Here is a 21,697-nt window from a genome sequence, read left to right as displayed (position 1 = left end):
AACGGTGGAGCGTTTTTTTTTTTTTTATAGTTATCTGTAAGTTTTTAGCGAGTATGGCCTAAGAGGTTCATTCCTTCAACTCTTGGAAAACCCTTTCAATGGAAATCCAGTTTTCCTGTTACATCATAGGGAAAGATGGTCATGTAACAAGATAGGAAGAAGCAGTACCACCACCAGACTTTTTTTTTTGGAGAAAAAATAAAATATTTTGCATCAAACGTGATCTAATCCGTATGGCGCAGTCTAGACTAGCAGTACAAGTGAAAACAAAGCCTAAGGCTCAGGATACACGACAACAATTGTGGTGCGAAATAAACAAACTGCAATTAGTTGTATGGTATCACACGCAACACGCACACACTGTGCTGCAACCCAACAGCTGCACAAAAATCCAATCTTTCTGAACCTAATGTTGCATGTGACATTGCTCTCAAAGTTAACAATTGTTTCTCGTGAGTGAGAGTCATGCAATTGCTTTGTCTTTATACTCCTTGCTAAAATTTTGTGCACGCTCCAGATTTTTTTCTTAAATTTGTGTGAATTTATGCAGGTGTTAGAAATTAAACAAAAAAAAACCCTAAGAAAAAAAAATTAAAAATCATATCAAGCAATCGATAAATGCATGTGCAGCGGCATGTAACCCTAGCGTAAGAACTGCAGCTAAACAACCATAGCAAGTCCACATAAAGGAACACATTGCGCCTCACTGCTCACGGAGGGTCTCGTAGGATTGTCCAGAAAAAAGCACACATATACAAGCCGCCATTATGTTTCCTGTGCAGACCGGCCATCATACAAAGGCAGTAAACAGAAGCGCCGCGCGCCATGTAAGCACAGCTGAGAGGTGGCCAAGCATCCTCGCCGCCACCATAACCACCACTAGCATCAGGCACATCCGCATACGAACGGCTGATGTACGTGAGGAGATAATAACATCCAGCCTTCGTTTACGGGAAGAGTGGGGCGGGGCGCTCTCTGCTTAAAGCCAATGAAAAGCCACAGCTGGGCGGGCGCTTGCCGCAGGGGAGCCAATCAGCAGCGCTGGAGGGCGGGGATTGTACAGCTGCGGCCTGTCTGGGCTTTGAGAGATGGTGGACGGCGGAAGTGCGAGACTTGGAACGGGAGATCAGGGAATCGGATTTAGTGGATGAAACGGAAGCTCGATAGAACCTGAAAATAACGTACGTTTACCGATAGACAAGCAGTGACGTAGCCTGCTGTGTAGTGAATGGACGTCGCCATTGTGGTAGGGCTCTGCTTATATGCCCGGGCTGGGGGTTGAGAGGCCTCTCAGTACCGTCCTTGTGTGTCTTTATATTTGCCATAATGGTAGAGAAAGTGACTTGCTGTTGGAGCTTGGTGGTCGTGTGGGCCATCGGTGGATGGTCTGTGGCCCACTTGGAGCCGGTGCTTTGTTGTGCCTGTGCTGTATTTTGTGGTATTATTGAGCGATGACTATTGTTCTCTGTTGTCAGGTATAGCTGCAGGTGGGGAGCTGGGTTTGTGTCCCAGAAGCAGGAGCTCATTGCTACATTCCTGCTAGTGGCTGCTCTGCTGTCATGTCTGGGTGTTTTAGGGCCGGGCAGGGAGGCAAAACATTATCATCCATACTAATCATAAATCAGTAGAGCTATGCAGGCGATGAGAGGGCTGGGGGATGGGGAAGATGGTTGCAGATGCGCTGTCCCTTTAAGGGAGGCTGCTATGACAGCTGTCATAAGGATCCAGTCCTGTTCTGTGGCATCCCTGACTACTGGTAATCTACACTTTATGCTTTTACCATAGACTCTACTCGAGTTGTCGATCATTGCACCAGTCACAGGATTCATCACTTCCTCAGTCAGTGGTATTTTGTTGCATGCTGCTGATTTCCCTAGTAATAAGGCGGTATTCACACTTTGCTTAATCTTTTGAGATCTGTTAACAGATATTATCACAGGAGATAAGAGAAACCATCTAAACATAAGTCATAGAACAAGTCTTCTGAATGCCGCTGTGACCTAAGACCTATGTCCCTGATCATGTTTAGCTCCATGGACAGCATTTTCCCTTTTTATTTTTTATTTTTTGTGTGTTTGTACAAAAGGTGATGAAAAATCTGCTAAAAAGTCCCTATACAGTGCGTGTCATTCAACGTCATTGTTGTCACTGCAAGAATCCAGCTCAAGGTTAACAATCGAATGCAAATGGTGCTTGTTTATTACTGAGGCTTTCATGGACAATGTTTTATGGTGTCAGTATCCTTTTGTTGGAAAAATAGGTCCCATTATAGCAAAACATATTTTTCTGGATTTTTTTTATATCATATACCCTGTTCTAGATATGTAGAACGTCGCATGTTTCGTGCCGCCTGTAGAGGATCAGGCCTGCATTACAGACCCATTGCTTCTGTAGCCCACAATTAACGAACTTGCATAGGCACAATGGATTCAAAAGCAGACGTGTCCATTTATCAAGGCATGTAACCCTGTTCGTAAGACCTCAGATATGTCCGATTCTCTGTTCCGACCCGATTATTATAGAACAGGCCGTATGCTGCTCTCTGGCATTAGAACAAAGTGGAACAGCACCCTTATTAAAGAGGAACTTTCATGTCCTCAGGCACATGTGGTTTTATATATTACTACAAAGCCGACAGTACACTGGATTCAGCACACTGTCAGCTTTCCTGTTATATGCCCCGGGGCTGGAGCTATCTGTGCTGTTATAACAGCGCTGATGTCTTTCCACTGTTAGACGGGCTTTCCTGACAGTCTAGTTGGGCTGTGAGGAACACCCCTCCTGACAGTACTGTCCATAGCTCTGTACTGTCAGAGGGGGGCGTTCTCTACCACCCAGCGATGACGCTGAGTCTATGGATGAGTACAGTCAGGGTGTTGGATTCCTCACAGCTTAGCATCATCGCTGGGCGGTAAAGAACCCCCCCCCCCCCCCCAATCTGACAGTACAGAGCTATGGACAGTACTGTTAGAGGGGTTGTCACGGGATGGTTAGAGTCTATACTATAGGCAATGTGTAATATATATTTCATGTGGAATGTATTCTCTAACCTGTTGTAAACATCAGTGTGTAGTTGGCTGATTAGGGTCTAGTGTGTTAGCACATTGTATGCAAATACCTCTAACTAGTGAGGACAATGGGTGGAGATAATCTGATCAGTGTCTCCAAGAAGATGTTGGACTGTGCATTGTTCAAAAGAGACAGGGAGTCTGCTCTCCTTGGCATAGGTGAGGGGGGAAGGATCTGTGACTCAGCCCTTCCCACCCCCAGGTATAGGAAGTAACAGTTTAGTATATAGATGTAGCTGGAGTTAGTATGTGTTAGCCGGCCTGTGCACAGCTCTGTAGAGAGCCAGGATATAGTTACAGGACCAAGGAACCAAAGTTATCATTGGATTGTGACTTCTGTGGACTTATGGTTATTACGGTTGATGTGACCGCCGCCGGCTACTAACTTTGTGGATTACAATAAATTGCTGTTGTCTCCCGACCTCTTGCGTCCGTGTTGATTCAAAAGATCCTCCGGAGGAAGACGTATACCTTTGCTCCGTGACAACTGGTTGGCAGCGGTGGGATCAACAGCGGACAGCGAGATGGACTACAGCAGCCCAGCGATTAATGGAGCCACAACCTCAGAATACAGGAACTGGACTATGGCAAGTCTAAAATTAAGGGCCCGGGAACTAAACCTGAGTTACCAGGGAAGAACGAAAGAGCAACTGATCGAGGCACTGGAGGAGATGACCCTGCAAAGCGACCATGAGGAGGGCTGCCCCCAGGAGACTGGAGAGATACAGGAGTGGCAGGTACAGACCCAAAAGAGCAGATGGGTTGTTTTGTATGAGGAGGAATTGGCAGTGCTGGGGCTAGAAGCAACTGCAGAGCAAAGGAGTAGAGCATTACAGAGGGCTCAGGAAACGGAGAAGGAGGAACAGAGAATGGCGCATGAAAAGGAAAGAATGGCGCATGAAATGCGAATGGCTGAGATAACTATGAGGAATTATAATCAAACGTCGACCCCCAGCCCAACAGTGAGAGAACCACCATATGTCTCCCATAAACACTTCAAGACCTTTGATGAAGCGGCTGGGGATGTTGATGGATATTTTCAGGACTTCGAACACCAGTGCCGCCTGATGGAAGTCCCAGAAAAGGATTGGGTCCGGTATCTGGTGGGGCACCTACGAGATGGGGCTGCGGAAGCTCTCAGAGCTATGGACCCTAGTGATCAGCGGGACTATGAGGCCATTAAAAGAGCGGTGCAGAAGTATTATGCAGTCACTTCAGAGACCTACCGAGTTCAGTTCCGCTCTTTGTCTTACAATGGGGGAAGCTCCTTCCACATGTTCGCCCACAAGTTGAAACAAGCATGCAAGCGCTGGCTAGAAGGAGAGGAGGCTGTCACAGTCGATAAGATCCTCCAAGTCATACTTAAGGAACAGTTCTTTTCCCAGTGCCCCGCTGAGATCCGTGAGTGGGTGCTGGAACGGAACCCAGCCACAGTTGAGCAAGCTGCTTCTCTTGCAGATGAGGGCCTGACCATCAAGCCGCAGTGGAAGAGGTTGTTTGCAGAGGAGCGGAAAACTACCACAGTCCGCCAGACACCCTTCATCCAGCCACCCACCTTTCGTGTCCGGCCTCAGGATTACAATTCCCCCTCTACCCCTGCCCCAGCCCATCGGCCTCCAGCTATGAACAACCCTGTCCCTAGACAACGACCCACTGGAAGAATGCTAGAGCGCAGATGTTTTGGGTGCGGGCGGCCTGGACATTTGCAAGCTAGTTGCCCTGCTAACATGGGGGCACGGGCCACCGTGGCATCCCGGCCTATTCACTACCTGGGAACCACTCCTAGGACAGAAAGTTTGGCCCCATTTCCAGATGACTCCATGAATGACACATCTGTTCCACCTCCAGGGGTCTATGGGATTCAGCCTTCCGCCACACATCCCGCAAACCTTCAGAGGAAGCACTTGCAGGAGGTCCTACTGGATGGCCGAACAGTTGTTGGATTCCGGGACTCGGGAGCTTTCCTAACGGTAGCGGACCCCCGAGTTGTGCGACCCGAGGCCCTAGAGGAGGGCCCTGGCATTTCTATCAAGTTGGCAGGGGGTACTCAAAGACGTATTCCTAAAGCTACCGTGGAACTCGACTATGGTTATGGACCAAAACGATGCACAATTGGTGTGATGAGCGGGCTGCCGGCCGATGTTCTGTTAGGCAACGATGTTGGAAATCTACAGTGCCACTTTGTGGGAGCAGTGACCCGAAGCCAAGCTCAGAGAGACGCCAACATGGATCCACCGGATTTTCTGACAGATGCCAGCCCTTCAACCCTACAACTTTACCATTCAGTACCGCCGAGGGAACCAACACCAGAACACAGATGGGTTATCCCGGCAGGAGGAAATATGAGCTATAGAGACTGATGTGCATTCCCCAATTTACCTGTGTAGGCCAATTGTGTCATGCACATGTTTTGAGAGGGGGAGGGGTTGTCACGGGATGGTTAGAGTCTATACTATAGGCAATGTGTAATATATATTTCATGTGGAATGTATTCTCTAACCTGTTGTAAACATCAGTGTGTAGTTGGCTGATTAGGGTCTAGTGTGTTAGCACATTGTATGCAAATACCTCTAACTAGTGAGGACCAGTGAGGACAATGGGTGGAGATAATCTGATCAGTGTCTCCAAGAAGATGTTGGACTGTGCATTGTTCAAAAGAGACAGGGAGTCTGCTCTCCTTGGCATAGGTGAGGGGGGAAGGATCTGTGACTCAGCCCTTCCCACCCCCAGGTATAGGAAGTAACAGTTTAGTATATAGATGTAGCTGGAGTTAGTATGTGTTAGCCGGCCTGTGCACAGCTCTGTAGAGAGCCAGGATATAGTTACAGGACCAAGGAACCAAAGTTATCATTGGATTGTGACTTCTGTGGACTTATGGTTATTACGGTTGATGTGACCGCCGCCGGCTACTAACTTTGTGGATTACAATAAATTGCTGTTGTCTCCCGACCTCTTGCGTCCGTGTTGATTCAAAAGATCCTCCGGAGGAAGACGTATACCTTTGCTCCGTGACAGGGGTGTTCCTCACAGCCCAGCTAGACTGTCAGGCAGTGGGTGGACAATGGTAACAGCACCGAATTCAGCACACCGTCTGCGTTCTAGTGGAATATAAAATCGCATGTGCCTGAAGATCTGAAAGGTCCTCTTTAAAGTCAGTGGGGGTCGGTCAAATGACACTTGGATCTCATCCAATTGCCATCCCTCCTCGGCCTGCACACCTGGTCACCATGCATGAGACCTTAGCTCCTCTTATTGTCACTTATCTGCGGGTTGACACATTTATTAACCATTTGTGACAGAATTTAACCTTAGTGACTGCCAGTATGCTTTATTTTCACAGTAAGTTTATTAGACATCCAGAGTAATAGGCGTTGCTTTTCTGTCACCAATAAACCTTTTCCAAATCATCTGAGTGTAAAGGCCTAAGTATAACAATGTCCTTGTTTAACAGAGAATATTAAGAGGCAGATAGGCATCATAGTCTTCCTTCTAATAGTATAAAGCAGGGCTGTGGAATTGGTGGGTCAAACCTCCAACTCCTCTTTTTTCCAGTTTCTGGATAAATGACTGAAAACCACTGACAAGTCAGTCAGAAGCAATAAAGATCCCCCCCACATTGTGGAAACGCGTCTTTTTTTGCTGCAGATTTTGCTGCGGTTTTTTGAGCCAAAGCCAAGAATGGCTACAAGAGGAATGGGAAATATATAGAAAGTCCTTATAATTCTCCCTTCTGCTCAATCCACTCCTGGCTTTGGCTCAAAAAAATGCAACAAAATCTGCAAAAAAAAAAAAAGCTGCGTTTCCGCATTGTGGGGCCCTGGCCTAACGTATTAAAAATCTAGAGATTAAATTCCTATTAAAGTAAATATGAAACAAACTAGCGTATGCCCGTGACTTCAACAGTGTGTTGTTGGTGTCGATGATCCGCTTATATTCAGCAAATTGCTGCCGTTGATGATCTGCCTGCTCCGGCGTTTTGGCAGCTCTGAAACTGTCCTGCTACTGAACTTGTTCCTTGCACTGTGCCCGTGACTGTTCCGACAGCTCGCTGAGAGGCCATATAATGAGCGTGTTGTTGGCGTTCATGATCCGCCTGCTTCGGCATTTCAGAGCTGTCAAGCTGGCCTGCTGCTGAACTCGTTCCTCGCGCCGTGCCTGTGATTGTTCCAGCATCTCAGCAGCTCGCTGGGAAGCCATATAATGAGCGTGTAGTTGGCATCGATGATCTGCCTGCTCCGGCGTTCCATCGGCTGTAAGAGTCGTTTGACACCTAGTTTGCTCAATCCTCCTCAGCTCCGCTGGAGTAGAACTCTGTTGACTTCTGGCTACCTTCATAGCTCTTTTGGTTTTAGAATTTTGCAACAAATTATTATTTTCTTTTTTTTGGCATGTTTAAAATTGGCAAACTGCCAATTTGGATTAAAGGGGTTTTCCCATGTCAGTGTCTCAGCATGCTGCCTGGAGCAGATCAGATAATATGCAAATAAATGTACAAAGAATAAATTAGATGGAACTGCTAATTCTTCTAAGTGTTATAGTCCATAATATATGTATTAGTCAACAGGCGACAAATTGTATATATGTCTTGAAGTTTTTTTGTGGTGCTCAACATCCAAAAACAGCAACCGAAAATTGTCTTTCAATGAAGAAAAAAGCAAGGAGGGCACTCACCATTCAGTTGAATACTTCTAAAACATCATCCTTTATTGATGCATATTCATTAAAAACAGTCTTCAGGAAGGGAGACAGTGCATTATAGGCGTGGAGGCAACAGCCGTTTCGCGCTCACAGGAGCGCTTTCTCAAGCCTTGGATAATATGCAAATTCTTGTACACAATGGACTTAGTGTTATCTGTGTGTTTACATAGAGAGTTAACAGACCTGGCTTTATCAGCAACCTACAATTAGCTGAGATAAGCTGCTGGCTAGAGCAGTTTAATATAGTGTATGAACATAAATTCATAACAGTCATGAGGCCAGGTCATTTACTGGGATAAAAAGTAGCCACTGTGTTAATGGAGGTTACAAACTATTTATGTGCCAAATTTCATTCAAATCCGTTCAGCCGTTTTTGTGTGATTGAGGAACAAACATCCAAACACACAAACTTTCACATTTATAACATTAGTAGGATTATGCATCTAATTAGTTATACAATATTAAAAATTGCACAATACAATTAAAAATAAATTTGATTACTGTGGTAACTTTTTCTTCCAATTACACCCAAAATCGGTCCCAACTACAATGTAAAAGATTATGATTAACAATTAATCCTTTATATACTATTGAAGGACAACTATGATACCTATCTTCCTCTTTTAATATTTTCTTGTTACATAAGAACATCATCTTTAACTGATTGTTATGCTTACACTTTTATTCTCAGATGGATTGAGAAAGGTCTATTGATGGCCAAAGCATCATGCCTATTACTCTGGATTGCTGAATAAACTTACTTGAAGTGCAACTTGAGTGCCTAATTTCTGTTTTTAACATTGCATGAAGTGGGATCTTATTCTTCACTTACCTCTAGTAATTTGGTGTGCGTGTAGAATACTGTAGCACAATTGATTGCAGGTAATGCCATTAGTCACAATCTGATATGTCCATTTTATAACTTACAGCTTAGTACGTTGCAATACATAAGAAGTGCAAGGTATTTTGTAAGCAATCAAAATGTTATAAGTTCTAGTCCCTTAGGGCAGTGGCTTTCAACCTCCGCTACACGTATTTTTGGGGGTAGAGCCTGATATCCCCTAGGGTAAACGGTGCTGTGAGTCCCCAGATTATAATAATTGGAGGCACAGAGGAGGTGAGTAGACACAAACAGTGCTACTCATCTACTCTGGGTCCTAGTGCGGACCCCCATCCTCTTTGGACCTCTTATAACCTCGTGGATGATGTTAAACACCTCTGAGGCCTGTGATTGGTCTTTACGTGGCATCATGACGCTTGTGTCTGTGTCATAACACTGGTGTGACCCATGTGATTACTGAGGCCTCAGCAGTCCCTGATGTCATTCAGGAGACTTGAAGAGGATGGGGATTCAGGCTGGAGCCAAGGGAAGGTGAGTAACACTCTGTCTACTCACCTCCACTGCCCCTCTGATTATTATACTCTGACACCCTGTGCCAAATGCAGAAGAGCAGCCACAGAACATAACAGAGCCTCCTCCATGTCTCATAGTAGGGGCAGTATTCTTTTCAAGATATGCTTCATTTTTCCGTCTGTGAAAATAGAGCTGATGCGCCTTGCCAAAAAGCTCGATTTTTGTCTTATCTGTCCATAGGACATTCCCAGAAGCTTTGTGGCTTGTTAACATGTAGATTGGCAAATTCCAGTTTGTCAGATTCAAGTTATTTCTGTGAGCATTGTGGGGTTTTCTTTCATTAAACGAGGGGTACCAACAATTTTGTCCACGTGTGTAGCGTCATTAACAAAAATATAGTTGTCTGGGAAAATGTGTTGCAAACCAAGAAATATTAATAAAAAGTGATTTTATTTTGCAAAAGTATTTGGTATAACTGAAATTGTATCAACCAGACAATGAATCATTATGTTATTTAAGCCACATGGCTAATAACGCAAAATTTACAGTATATATGACAATGGTGGTATTATTGTTTTTTGGTTGTTTTTTTTTCTCTTCTATTCCCTTCCATAAAAAGTTAAAGGTTATCAATGAGCAAGATAGATAGATAGATAGATAGATAGATAATCCTTTAATAGTCCCACAGTAGGGAAATTTAATACAGATACAGGATAATAAACAGTAATATATTACGGAAGTAGACACACATATGATGGGAAGAGAAGATATACTAGGAGACCATAGCAGCTAAGAAAGAGAAGAAAAAAAGAAGGAAGACTTCATAATCATTAGTTTTCTGTGTGGAGTGTCTTCACTTGGTCTGATGTAGATTATACAGCCTGATCGCAGTTGGAAGGAAGGACTTGCGATAGCGCTCCTTCTCACACTTGGGGTGAAGCAGACGGTCACTTACAGTGCTGCCAAGTCCCATCAAGGTCTCATACATGGGGTGGGAGTTCTTCTCTCGCATGGAGCTCACCACGGACAGTATCCTTCTGTCACCTACCTCCTGTACTGGATCCAGGGGGTTCCCCAGGACAGAGCTGGCCCTTCTGATCAGCCTGTCAAGTCTATTTCTGTCCCTGGTTGATATACTGCTCCCCCAGCAGGCCACACTGAAAAAGATAGCTGAAGCAACCACAGAGTTGAGAAAGGTCCTAAGAAGTGGCCCCTGGACTCCAAAGGCCCTCAGCCTCCTGAGCAGGGACAGTCTGCTATGGCCCTTTCTGTGCAGCGCCTCCAGGTGATCAGCCTTGTCTAGTTTATTATTGAGGATCACACCCAGGTACTTAAAGGTCCTGACTATCTCAATACATGTCCCTTGGATCTCCACCGGGATCAGAGCACTTCTCCATTTACTAAAGTCCACCACCATCTCCTTGGTCTTCCCAGCATTAATCCTGAGGTGGTTCAGCTGGCACTGTTGTATGTTGTAATACATAAGAAGTGCAAGGTATTTTGTTAGCAATCGAAATATTATAAGTTCTAGTCCCTTAGGGCTACACGTATTTTTTGGGGTTGAATATGTACTTCAGAATGATGTCATTAAACACTACAACCTGTCCTGCAAAAAAACAAGCTCCCATATAATTACATTGACAGAAAAGTTTTAGGGATAGTTCACACAGAGTTTTTCGCAGGCGGATTTTGAGGTAGAATCTGCCAATATGCTGTGTATTATACAGTACAGACCAAAAGTTTGGACACACCTTCTCATTCAAAGAGTTTTCTGTCTTTTCATGACTATGAAAATTGTAGATTCACATTGAAAGCATCAAAATTATGAATTAACACGTGGCGTTATTTACTTAACAAAAAAAGTGTGAAACAACTGAAAATATGTCTTCTATTCTAGGTAGGTAAAGGTAAGTAGCCACCTTTTGCTTTGATTAATGCTTTGCACACTCTTGGCATTCTCTTGATGAGCTTCAAGAGGTAGTCACCGGAAATGGTTTTCACTTCACAGGTGTGCCCTGTCAGGTTTAATAAGTTGGATTTCTTGCCTTATAAATGGGGTTGGGACCATCAGTTGTGTTGTGCAGAAGTCAGGTGGATACACAGCTGATAGTCCTACTGAATAGACTGTTAGAATTTGTATTATGGCAAGAAAAAAACAGCTAAGTAAAGAAAAAACGAGTGGCCATGATTACTTTAAGAAATGAAGGTCAGTCAGTCCGAAAAATTGGGAAAACTTTGAAAGTGTCCCCAAATGCACTTGCAAAAACCATCAAGCGCTACAAAGAAACTGGCTCACATGAGGACCACACCACGAAAGGAAGACCAAGAGTCACCTCTTCTGCGGAGGATAAGTTCATCCGAGTCACCAGCCTCAGAAATCGCAGGTTAACAGCAGCTCAGATTAGAGACCAGGTCAATGCCACACAGAGTTCTAGCAACAGACACATCTCTACAACAACTGTTAAGAGGAGACTTTGTGCAGCAGGCCTTCATGGTAAAATATCTGCTAGAAAACCACTGCTAAGGACAGGCAACAAGCAGAAGAGAATTGTTTGGGCTAAAGAACACAAGGAATGGACATTAGACCAGTGGAAATTTGTGCTGTGGTCTGATGAGTCCAAATTTGAGATCTATGGTTCCACCACCGTGTCTTTGTGCGACGCAGAAAAGATGAACGGATGGACTCTACATGACTGGTTCCCACCGTGAAGCATGGAGGAGGAGGTGTGATGGTGTGGGGGTGCTTTGCTGGTGACACTGTTGGGGATCTATTCAAAATTGAAGGCATTCTGAACCAGCATGGCTACCACAGCATCTTGCAGCGGCATGCTATTCCATCCGGTTTGCATTTAGTTGGACCATCATTTATTTTTCAACAGGACAATGACCCCAAACACACCTCCAGGCTGTGTAAGGGCTATTTGACCAAGAAGGAGAGTGATGGGGTGTTACGCCAGATGACCTGGCCTCCACAGCCACCAGACCTGAACCCAATCGAGATGGTTTGGGGTGAGCTGGACCGCAGAGTGAAGGCAAAAGGGCCAACAAGTGCTAAACATTTCTCTGAGAACTCATTCAAGACTGTTGGAAGACCATTTCAGGTGACTACCTCTTGAAGGTCATCAAGAAAATGCCTATAGTGTGCAAAGCAGTAATCAAAGCAAAAGGTGGCTACTTTGAAGAACCTAGACTATGACATATTTTCAGTTGTTTCACGCTGTTTTGTTAAGTATATATTTCCACATGTGTTAATTCATAGTTTTGATGCCTTCAGTGTGAATCTACAATTTTCATAGTCATGAAAGTACATAAAACTCTATGAATGAGAAGGTGTGTCCAAACTTTTGGCCTGTACTGTATATACTACATTAAAATAGCATCAGCTGTTATCTTTGATAACATGAGTGCAGGTTAACGTCTGGATTGAGAGGTCAAGTTCTGAGAAATAGAGTAGAAAGGATATCTTAGGGTAAGAAATGTTAGCTTAGTGTGAGGTGAGGAAATATACAACGGAGTGATTAGGTCGAATGATAAGCCTGCTTAAAAAGATACATTTTCTTTTTCTTTATTGATCTGATTGTCCAAGGTAACTCCTTCCAGAGCACTAATTCAGCTCAAAAAAAGTCTTGGAGACAGGAGGGGGGATGTGCAACAGTGGTTTCAAGGCTAAGGTCATTGGCAGAGCAGAGAGGTATGGTAAGGTGATAGAGGCGAGGGATGAGTTGTAGGGTGGTGTAGCCAGGGGTGAACCTACTTTTGCTGCCCGAGGCGGACGACAGAAAGTCACCCCCCCCCCCCCGGGAGGAGGGGGGCGTGGCGGAGAGGCGTTAGCAGGCAGGGAGAGGACTGAGCATGAGGGGAGGCCGCTGGAGCAGCGCTGCGTCTACAGGGCCTCCCCAATCCACCGCTCGCTTCCCGTGCCGGGCTGCCGAGACGGTGACGCTAAGCCAGTCCAGGCCAGCAATATAATCCTCTCCCCAGTGGCCCCACGAACACTTTGGTATAATACTCTCACCATCCCTCCCCCACTGTATAATGGTCTCTCCAGTGACCCCACATGCACACACAGTACATTGCTCTCTCCCGTGGCCTTCTCCCACAGTATAAATGATGCTCTCCCCAGTGTCCTTCTCCCACAGTATATATGATGCTCTCACCGGCCCCCCTCCCACAATGACCTCTCTATGGTAAATATAAAGCTTTCCCCATAGACTCACCACAGTATATATGATGCTTTCCTGATTGGCTCCGTGTGTGTGTGTGTGCGTGTGTGTGTGTATATATATTTATATATACTAGCTTCTGCCCGCAACTTTGTCTGCGGGTAGTTGCTGTTGATGATCCGCCAATATTCAGCAAATTGCTGCCGTCAATGGTTTGCTTACTCCAGCGTTTTGGCAGCTCGCAAGCTGTCCTGCTGCTGACCTTGTTCCTCCCACCGTACCTGTGATTGTTCTGGCATCTCAGCACCTCGATGGAACGTCATATAATGAGCGTGTTGTTGGTGTTGATGATTTACCTGCTCCAGTGTTTCTGCAGCTGTCAAGCTGGCCTGCCTGCCACTGAACGCGTTCCTCGCACGGTGCCTGTAATTGTTCCAGCATTTCAGCAGCTCTCTGGGATGCCATATAATGAGCATGTTGTTGACATTGATGATCCGCATGCTCCGCCGTTTGGCAGCTCTCAAGCTGGCCTGCCGCTCAACTTGTTTGTTGCACTGTGCCTGTGATTGTTCCGGCATCTCAGCAGCTCGCTGCGACGTCATATAATGCATGTGTTGTTAGCGTCGATGATCCCCCTCAGCTGCACTTGAGGAGAACTCTGTTAACTTCTGGCTTCCTTCATAGTTGCTGTCATTTGCGACAAATTAAATTCTCTTTTTCCAGGCATGTTGAAAATTGGTAAACTGCCAATTTGAATTAAAGGTGTTTGCCCATGTCACTTTGTCTGCACTGGAGCTGATCAGATAATATGCAAATGAGTATACACACTGAGGGTTAGTGTGTGTTTACACAGAGAGATAACAGCCCTGGCTTTCTCAGAAGGTGAGATAAGAGCAGTGTAATATAGTATGTGAACAAAAATTCATAAAAGTCATGAAGCCATGTCATTTACTGGGATAAAAAGTAGCCTATATGTTAATCAAGGTTACAGTCTATCTATGTGCCGAATTTCATTCAAATCCTTTCAGCCGTTTTTGCATGATTGAGGAACAAACATCCACATACACAAACAAACTTTCACATTCATAATACAGTATTAGTAGGAATTTGTAGAATTATCCACTGCCCGCAATTTCGTCTGCTTGTTGTTGGCGTTGATGATCCGCCTATATTCAGCAAATTGCTGCTGTCGATGGTTTGCCTGCTTCGGGGTTTCGGTAGTTCTCAAGCTGTGCTGCTGCTGAACTTGTTTCCCATGCCTGTGATTGTTCTGGCATCTCAGCAGCTCGCTGGGAAACCATATAATGATCGTGTTGATGGCGCTGATGATCCACCTGCTCTGGTGTGTTGGCAAGTGTCAAGCTGGCCTGCCGTTGAACTCGTTCCTTGCGCTGTGCCCGTGATTGTTCCAGCATCTCAGCAGCTCACTGGGACACCATATAATGAGCGTGTTGTTAGCATTGATGATCCCCTTCAGCTCCACTTGAGGAGAACTCTGTTGACTTCTGGCTACTTTAATCGCTCTTGTTGTTGTTTTAGAATTTTGCAACAAATTAGATTTTCTTTTTCCCGCCATGTTTAAAATTGGCAAACTGCCAATTTGGATTAAAGGTGTTTTCCCATCAAGTGTGTCAGCACTGCCTGGAGCAGATCAGATAATTTGCAAATGAGTGTACACAATGCACTCGTTAGCTGTGTGTTTACATAGAGAGATAACAGACCTGACTTCATCAGCCTTCTGTCAAGAGCAGTTTAATATAGTATGTGAACATAAATTCATAAATAATAAAATAAATAATACATTTTATTTTTATTTTGCCAACATATTCTGCAACACTGTGCAATCTGTAGGGTTCAAGTACAGACAAAAAGATACATCACAGAGTAATAGTCAATTCACACAATGGGACTCAGGGCCTTGCTCGCAAGAGCTTACAATCTATGAGGCATAGGGGCTGACACAAGAGGTAGCAAGGGCGGCATAGGAGGTAGCCTTGCTTATACAGTGGAAAAGCAGTTTATGTGATAGGTTACTTTCATTACAAATACTGTAAGCCGATGGCTGGTCAGGTAATGGAGGTGGTGTACATCTCACCCAGACTACTAAGGTGGGTGAGATGAAAAAACTCCAGAAGGAATGTTTGTTCTCCATGCCACACTTTGGGGATGTTCCAGCAGCGACTCGGCTGCAGAGAGTCTGCTCATCAAGGGAGCTTAACCCCTTAGCGACCCTTGACGTAACTGTACGTCATGGGTCGCATGGGGATGTATAGAGCGAGCTCACACGCTGAGCTCGCTCCATACACGGCAGATGCCGGCTGTATCATACAGCCAGGACCTGCCAATAACAGCAGCGGTCGGTGCCCGAGCCGATCGCTGCTGTTAACCCTTTACACACTGCGGTCAAACGCGACCGCAGCGTGTAAACAGCGCAGGCGGCATGGGCGCCGCCATGTTTCCCCGATCGCCGCCCTCCTGAACATCACATGAGGGCGGTGATCGGTTGCTATGACAGCCGGAAGCCTATTGAAGGCTTCCAGGCTTGTCTCTGCACGAGATCTATTAGACGATGCCAGAGGCATCGTCTAATAGAAGTGCTGGGATTCTGCTATTCACTGCAATACTGTAGTATTGCAGTGAATAGTATGAGCGATCAGACCCCCTAGGTTTCAAGGTACCTAAGGGGTCTGATCATAAATGTATAACAAGAAAAAAAAAAGTTTTTAAAAGTATTAAAAAAATAAAAAAAATATAAAAGTTCAAATCACCCCCCTTTCCCTAGATTAGCTATTAAAGTAATTAAAGAACATTAAACATAAACATATTAGGTATCCCCGCGCTCCAAAATGCCCGAACTATTAGAATATTAAAACATTTATCCCGTACTGCGAACGGCGTAGCGGCAAAAAAAATAAAAACAGCCAAAAAGCGTTTTTTTCAACACTTTGCCTCCTATAAAAAATTGAATAAAAAGTGATCAAACCATCAGATCTTTCCCCAAATGGTATCAATAGAAACGTCATCTTGTCTCGCATAAAGAGACACCACAACCAGCTCCATACATGGAAATATGAAAAAGTTACAGGTGTTAGAACATGATGACAAAAAATTTTACTTCTATTTTGCAAAGTTTATCATTTTTTTTAAAAGTATCAAAACATTTCAAATACTATATAAATTTGGTATCACCGCGTTCGTACTGACACGTAGAACACAGGTAACATGTCATTTGTACCAAACAGTGAACACTGTAAAAATTAAACCCATAAGAAAATGGCGCAAATGCATTTTTTCTCCAATTGCACCTCATTCTGAATTTTTTTCCAGCTTCCCAGTACATTGCACAGCATATTGAATGATGCCATTACAAAGTACAATTTGTCCCGCAAACAATAAGCCATCATGTGACTCTGTGAACTGAAAAATGAAAAAGTTATGGCTCTTGAAATGTGAGGAGGGAAAAACGAAAATGCGAAACCAAAAAATGGCCTGGTCCTTAAGGGGTTAAGAAGCCAGCTCCTGCAGCAGACTGGGGGTAGAGCTTGGCAGGAGAGCCAACAGAGAGGTCATATTTTTGGAGCTGTGTCCTGAATGATTCTACTGGCTTTTGGATTTCTGTTAGTCTAGGTGAGGTAACCTATTCTATGTTTAGTTAGAGCCTAGCCGGGTAGGTATTTATTTTTGTATTGTTTCCTTTTGTTGCTGCACTACCTTTTTGAGTGAAAATAAACTTTACTTTTGTTTTGGACTAAAGAAACTGGAAAGTCTATTCTTTAGAAAGTCTATTTCACACCTACCTATAGTATGTAGATTGCCTCAGTGGTTTCTGAATAAGTCCGTTTTTATTCATATGCTAATTAGACTGGTGCACGATAGATCCGTGCACACCTCTCCTATTGTTTTCTATGGGAGGCTGCTGCTGCTGATGACTCAGCTTCCTGTTTGCTTCCACACATAGAAGATAATAGGAGAGAGGAGGCTGCTGGGAACTTCCTGAGCTGGCTGGAAGCTCATTAGCATATGAATAAAAACGGACTTATTCAGAAACCACTGAGGCAATCTACATACAAAAGGTAAGTATGGAATAGCCTTTCTAAAGCCTATACAAGCATGTGTTTAGATAAAAATGACTTTTCCCAGTAATAGAGCCCCTTTAAAATGACTATCTTCATAGCCCAGCGCCGCACCTCCCATGAGGCGACCTGAAGCGAGCGCTTCAGGTGGCGCTATGCCAGGGCCTCAGGGAGGGTGGCATTTTTGGTTACCTAAGCCAGTTCAGGACAAGCTGTCCTGGACTGGCTTAGCACCGAGCGGTGGTTTGGGGAGGCCACTGGAGCAGCGCTGCTCCAGCAGCCTCCTCTCACGCTCAGGCAGAGAGCAGGTCATCTCCGTGCCTGCTCTCTGCCGGCGAACGGTGCTAAGCCCCGCCCCTTCACTTTGCCACGCCCCCTCCGGTCCGCCCCCTCCTCCCGGCGGGGGGGGGGGGGCGGCTTTCTGTAGTTCGCCTCGGGCGGCGAAAGGGGAAGGTTCACCCCTGTCATAGCCCAAACGAGTCCAGAGATATTGGCATTAGAAGTAAGGATATAATAGCTACGTCCTCGGCTAGAGAAGTGCCACCCTGGGAGGATGTAGAGCTACGTCTTCAGCAAGGCGAAGGTTAAAGGGAGTCTATCATTGGCTATAGCGATTTTTAACTAAGCATATGTTTGCATAGCCTTTAGAATGGCTATTCCACACATACCTTTTGTTTAGTAATCCTTCCAGACATTTTTCGAAATAGCTCGCTTTTATTGATATGCTAATTAACCAGCACAGAGCACCAGAAGTTCACTGAGCACTGTCTGCTGTGTGTAAACAGGGGGAGGAGAGAGCCAGGTAAGGCTGATGAGAAGTCATCAGCTGCAGCAGCCTCCCTGCTCTCACCTCCCCCTGTGTACACACAGCAGACAGTGCTCAGTGAACTTCTAGTGCTCTGTGCTGGTTAATTAGCATATCAATAAAAGCGGCTAATTCAAAAACGGCTGGGAGGATTACTAAATAAAAGGTATTTCTGGAATAAGCTATGAGTAAGGGACCGTATATTATCTCCTGAAACGCATAAGCTCCTTTAATTTTTTTCTTACATGTATGGATCCATTTTTTCATGTATGTTTGTAATCCGTAAATGAGTAAAAGTTACATTTTACATTTTTGGCATGCTGGAGTACGTTTTTTTTTTTTTTTTTTTTTTACTATGGCTATGTCTGGAATAGCCTTTCTGAAGGCTATGCAAATATATGCATAGTTATAAATCACTAGGCCAATGAAGGAATCCCTTTAAGACTGGTGTACAGAATGCTAGGATTAATATAAATTAATAACATTTGACAGATTTTAAAAGGGAGGCTGTGTAATGACAGTCTTCTGTCCGTATGCAACCTCTCCGCTGTGAAACCTTTTTTTTTTTTTTTTTTTTTTTGTATGGACACAAAGTTCTGCATGTCCGACTGTGTCCGTGTAAACAAAACAAACAGTGAAATTGATAGCTACAACACATCTCAAAAAATAAATTTGGACCGGGCCATGTCTTCAATCGTGTAGCATCCTCTCTTTTATCATATTAACAGTCAATAGATACAAGTGTTGCCTTGCAGCACTGGAGTCCTGGATTCAAATTCAGTTATGGACAGCAACAACATCTACATGGATTCTCCCTGTGTTGGTATAGGTTTCCTTAGGGCAATTTGTTTGCCTTCCATACTCTGAATACATACTGTTAGGGAATTTAGATTGTGAGACCTATATAGGACAATGGTGACAACAATATTTAAAGCACTCCGGAATATGATGACTCTATTAAATAAGCAAAATAAATAAGTGTTAGGGTAGTGAGAACAATACCGGAGTTTTGGGAGAGGAATGTTGTCCCATTCTTGTCTGCTGAAGAATCCTATCTGGTGAACAATCCTGGGTAGTCTTGCTTGTTTCTTAATGTTGGAACTGTGAAGTCTTTAGGCCAAACCATTGACTCCTCTATTTTCTACAGCATGACTCCTACTCCAACTTCATTATAAATGATTGCCAAGCTATGGTAAGTCAGAAATTATAAAGATTCTAATTCCTAAGAAACTAGTGATCAAATTCCTAAGAAAGTAAATAAGCAACAAACTGTTCGTTTTCAAAATAAAATTATGGATTATTTTAAATTATAAAATACAGTTATCAATAATGTATAATTTGCATAGTTTTTGCATATTTACTTCAACATGAAGTCCATCACTTGCTTTCTCATGAATTAAAGGAGATTTATTGTGTTTATTTGACCATTTCTGTCAACCATTTATGAAGAAGTATGAGATAGGCAGTGAGAAAATGGGAGACTGAGTCTGGGCATTGGCACAGAGAAGACTGTAAATGTTTTTGGATTGTGCTGATATGTGGCCTTTTCTTTGCATGATACAGCTTTAATTTGCATTTGTTGATTACACATCAAAGTGTGTTCACAGACAATGATTTCTAGCAATTTTTGATTGACTATTTTTCTATGTTCCATTGTGAATAAAATATGGTTATATAAGGGCTAGTTCACACGGGGCCAATGGAGAGGATTTTGACAGCGGATTTCGCCTCAAAATCCGCCACCATACAATGGAGCCCTATGTGAACTGCTAGCGTTCAATTTTCTGCTAGCAGTTTTTTGCTGCTAGCAGAAAAAAAGAAGCGACATGACCTTTCTGCAGGTGGATTCCGCCTGAGGAAAGCAATTGAAGTCAATGGAAGGCGAAAAACGCGTCTTTTTTTTTTTTTTTTGTGGTCCATTCACTTTAGGGCAGGGGAAAATCGCCTGGCGTTTTCTGAAGCGTTTTTTTCCAAAAACTGCTCCCGAAAACGCTCCAAAAAATGCATAAAGGTCCAAAAACCGTTTCCTAATAAGGAAGCGTTTTTTTTTCCGGACCAAAATAAGCCACATGTAATTTACGTTTGAACTAGCCCTAAGATTTTCAAACATTTGCATTCGTGTTTTTCTTTACACTTTAAACAGAGCCTCGATTTTTTTGGAAGTTGGGGTTGTGATAGACAAGGACACTGTTGGAAGCAGTTTTCCAACTCCTTTTTATTGATGACCTATCCTCAGGATAGATAATCAATAAGATGTTAGTGAGGATCTGTCACACAGGACCCCTGCTGATCAACTGTTTGAAGGGATTGCAGAACTTTAGCAAATACCATGACCACCTTCATTTCAAAATGGCTATGCAATGTTATTGCAGCCTTATCCCATTATTTTACATCTCATGGTCATTAGGAAACCGACAATTTGCAGTGTAAACAGTGAAAAGGTCACAGTGTTTGTACAAGCGCCATGGCCTCTTCAAGCAGCTGATCCGTGGGAGTCCTGGGTGTCCGACCTTTGAAGGTTTAAGCGTCTTAATAATTCAAGCTGAGGAAACTGCAGTCGTAATAAATTTCCCTTAATGTGTAGTGACCATGTCACTTGAATGGGACTGAGCTGCAAACTGCAGATAAACCTCTCTAATCTGAAATAAAATTGAACTAAGGTGACCTCTTGATGTTACGGGTAGAGAATTGTTGTACTGCTGAATATTGTGCCAAAAGGTCTGGAAACAGAATATGTCCATCTTCGGGACCTGCTAATACAGCACAACGATGAGTGGGTAGTATCTGTGACAGTTTGACATTACTCCTTTTATAGCCAGGACTTTCTTGAATTTTTACATCTCTGTAATGTAATATGATATGTAATATGTTTTATTAGTTAACACTGAATTTATTCAATGAGCTATAAATCTTGTATTCTTTATAAAATGAGACTGCAGTCTATTATACATACTATAACATTGTATCATTATCATTGTTTTTTTCTTAGATTCATAGTGGAGACAAACGATAATTCATTATGGGACCAGAAACTACACCATCTCAAAATTCGGGCTGTAAGATCATGACATTTAGACCCACTTGGGAAGAGTTTCAGGATTTTGGAAAATATATTGCTTACATCGAAACTCAGGGAGCACACAGAGCAGGTCTGGCAAAGGTAAGTGCTTATATTATAGTAATGTAAAGCTTTTAGAAGACTTGGTAATAAGATATCTCTGTGACTATTATTATATATTTTTTTATTTTTTTTATGTAGATTGTGAGGCTGCTGGGAAGCTCAGTTGTGGAGCATAGCATTCCATAAAGATATTTAGATAATACAATATTTAATATGACATGCATTTAAAAGATCGAGCGTTATTAAAGCCGGTATGCCACAAAGAGACCCACACTAATCTGCAGAAAGGGGGTGTTTTATCCGCATTGTAAATTCAGCTTGAAAGCAACCGGACGGAATGTATTTACATTTAGTGCATATGTTAATCACGTGAGTCTAAGGTTGGGTTCACACTACCGTTGAATTCCGTTATGAA

General features: G+C 43.6%; 1 protein-coding gene across 2 annotated transcripts in view; it reads left to right on the top strand.

Annotated features, from left to right (window-relative positions):
* The first annotated feature begins 1,062 nt into the window (after positions 1-1,062).
* The window catches only part of KDM4B (lysine demethylase 4B), a 47,828-nt gene continuing 27,193 nt past the window's right edge, over positions 1,063-21,697 (top strand). The window contains exons 1-2 of one of the 2 annotated variants that reach the window (XM_075281114.1): positions 1,063-1,181; positions 21,151-21,321. In XM_075281114.1, coding sequence (XP_075137215.1) covers positions 21,181-21,321 — 141 coding nt within the window. In that variant the 5' untranslated portion in view covers positions 1,063-1,181; positions 21,151-21,180. Of the gene's footprint in view, positions 1,247-21,150; positions 21,322-21,697 lie in introns of both variants that reach the window. The other variant, XM_075281107.1, reaches the window with a different exon arrangement.

This window comes from Leptodactylus fuscus, chromosome 1 (genome assembly GCF_031893055.1).
Source record: "Leptodactylus fuscus isolate aLepFus1 chromosome 1, aLepFus1.hap2, whole genome shotgun sequence".
NCBI classification, from domain to species: domain Eukaryota; kingdom Metazoa; phylum Chordata; class Amphibia; order Anura; family Leptodactylidae; genus Leptodactylus; species Leptodactylus fuscus.
This window is presented reverse-complemented; position numbering and strand designations above follow the sequence as displayed.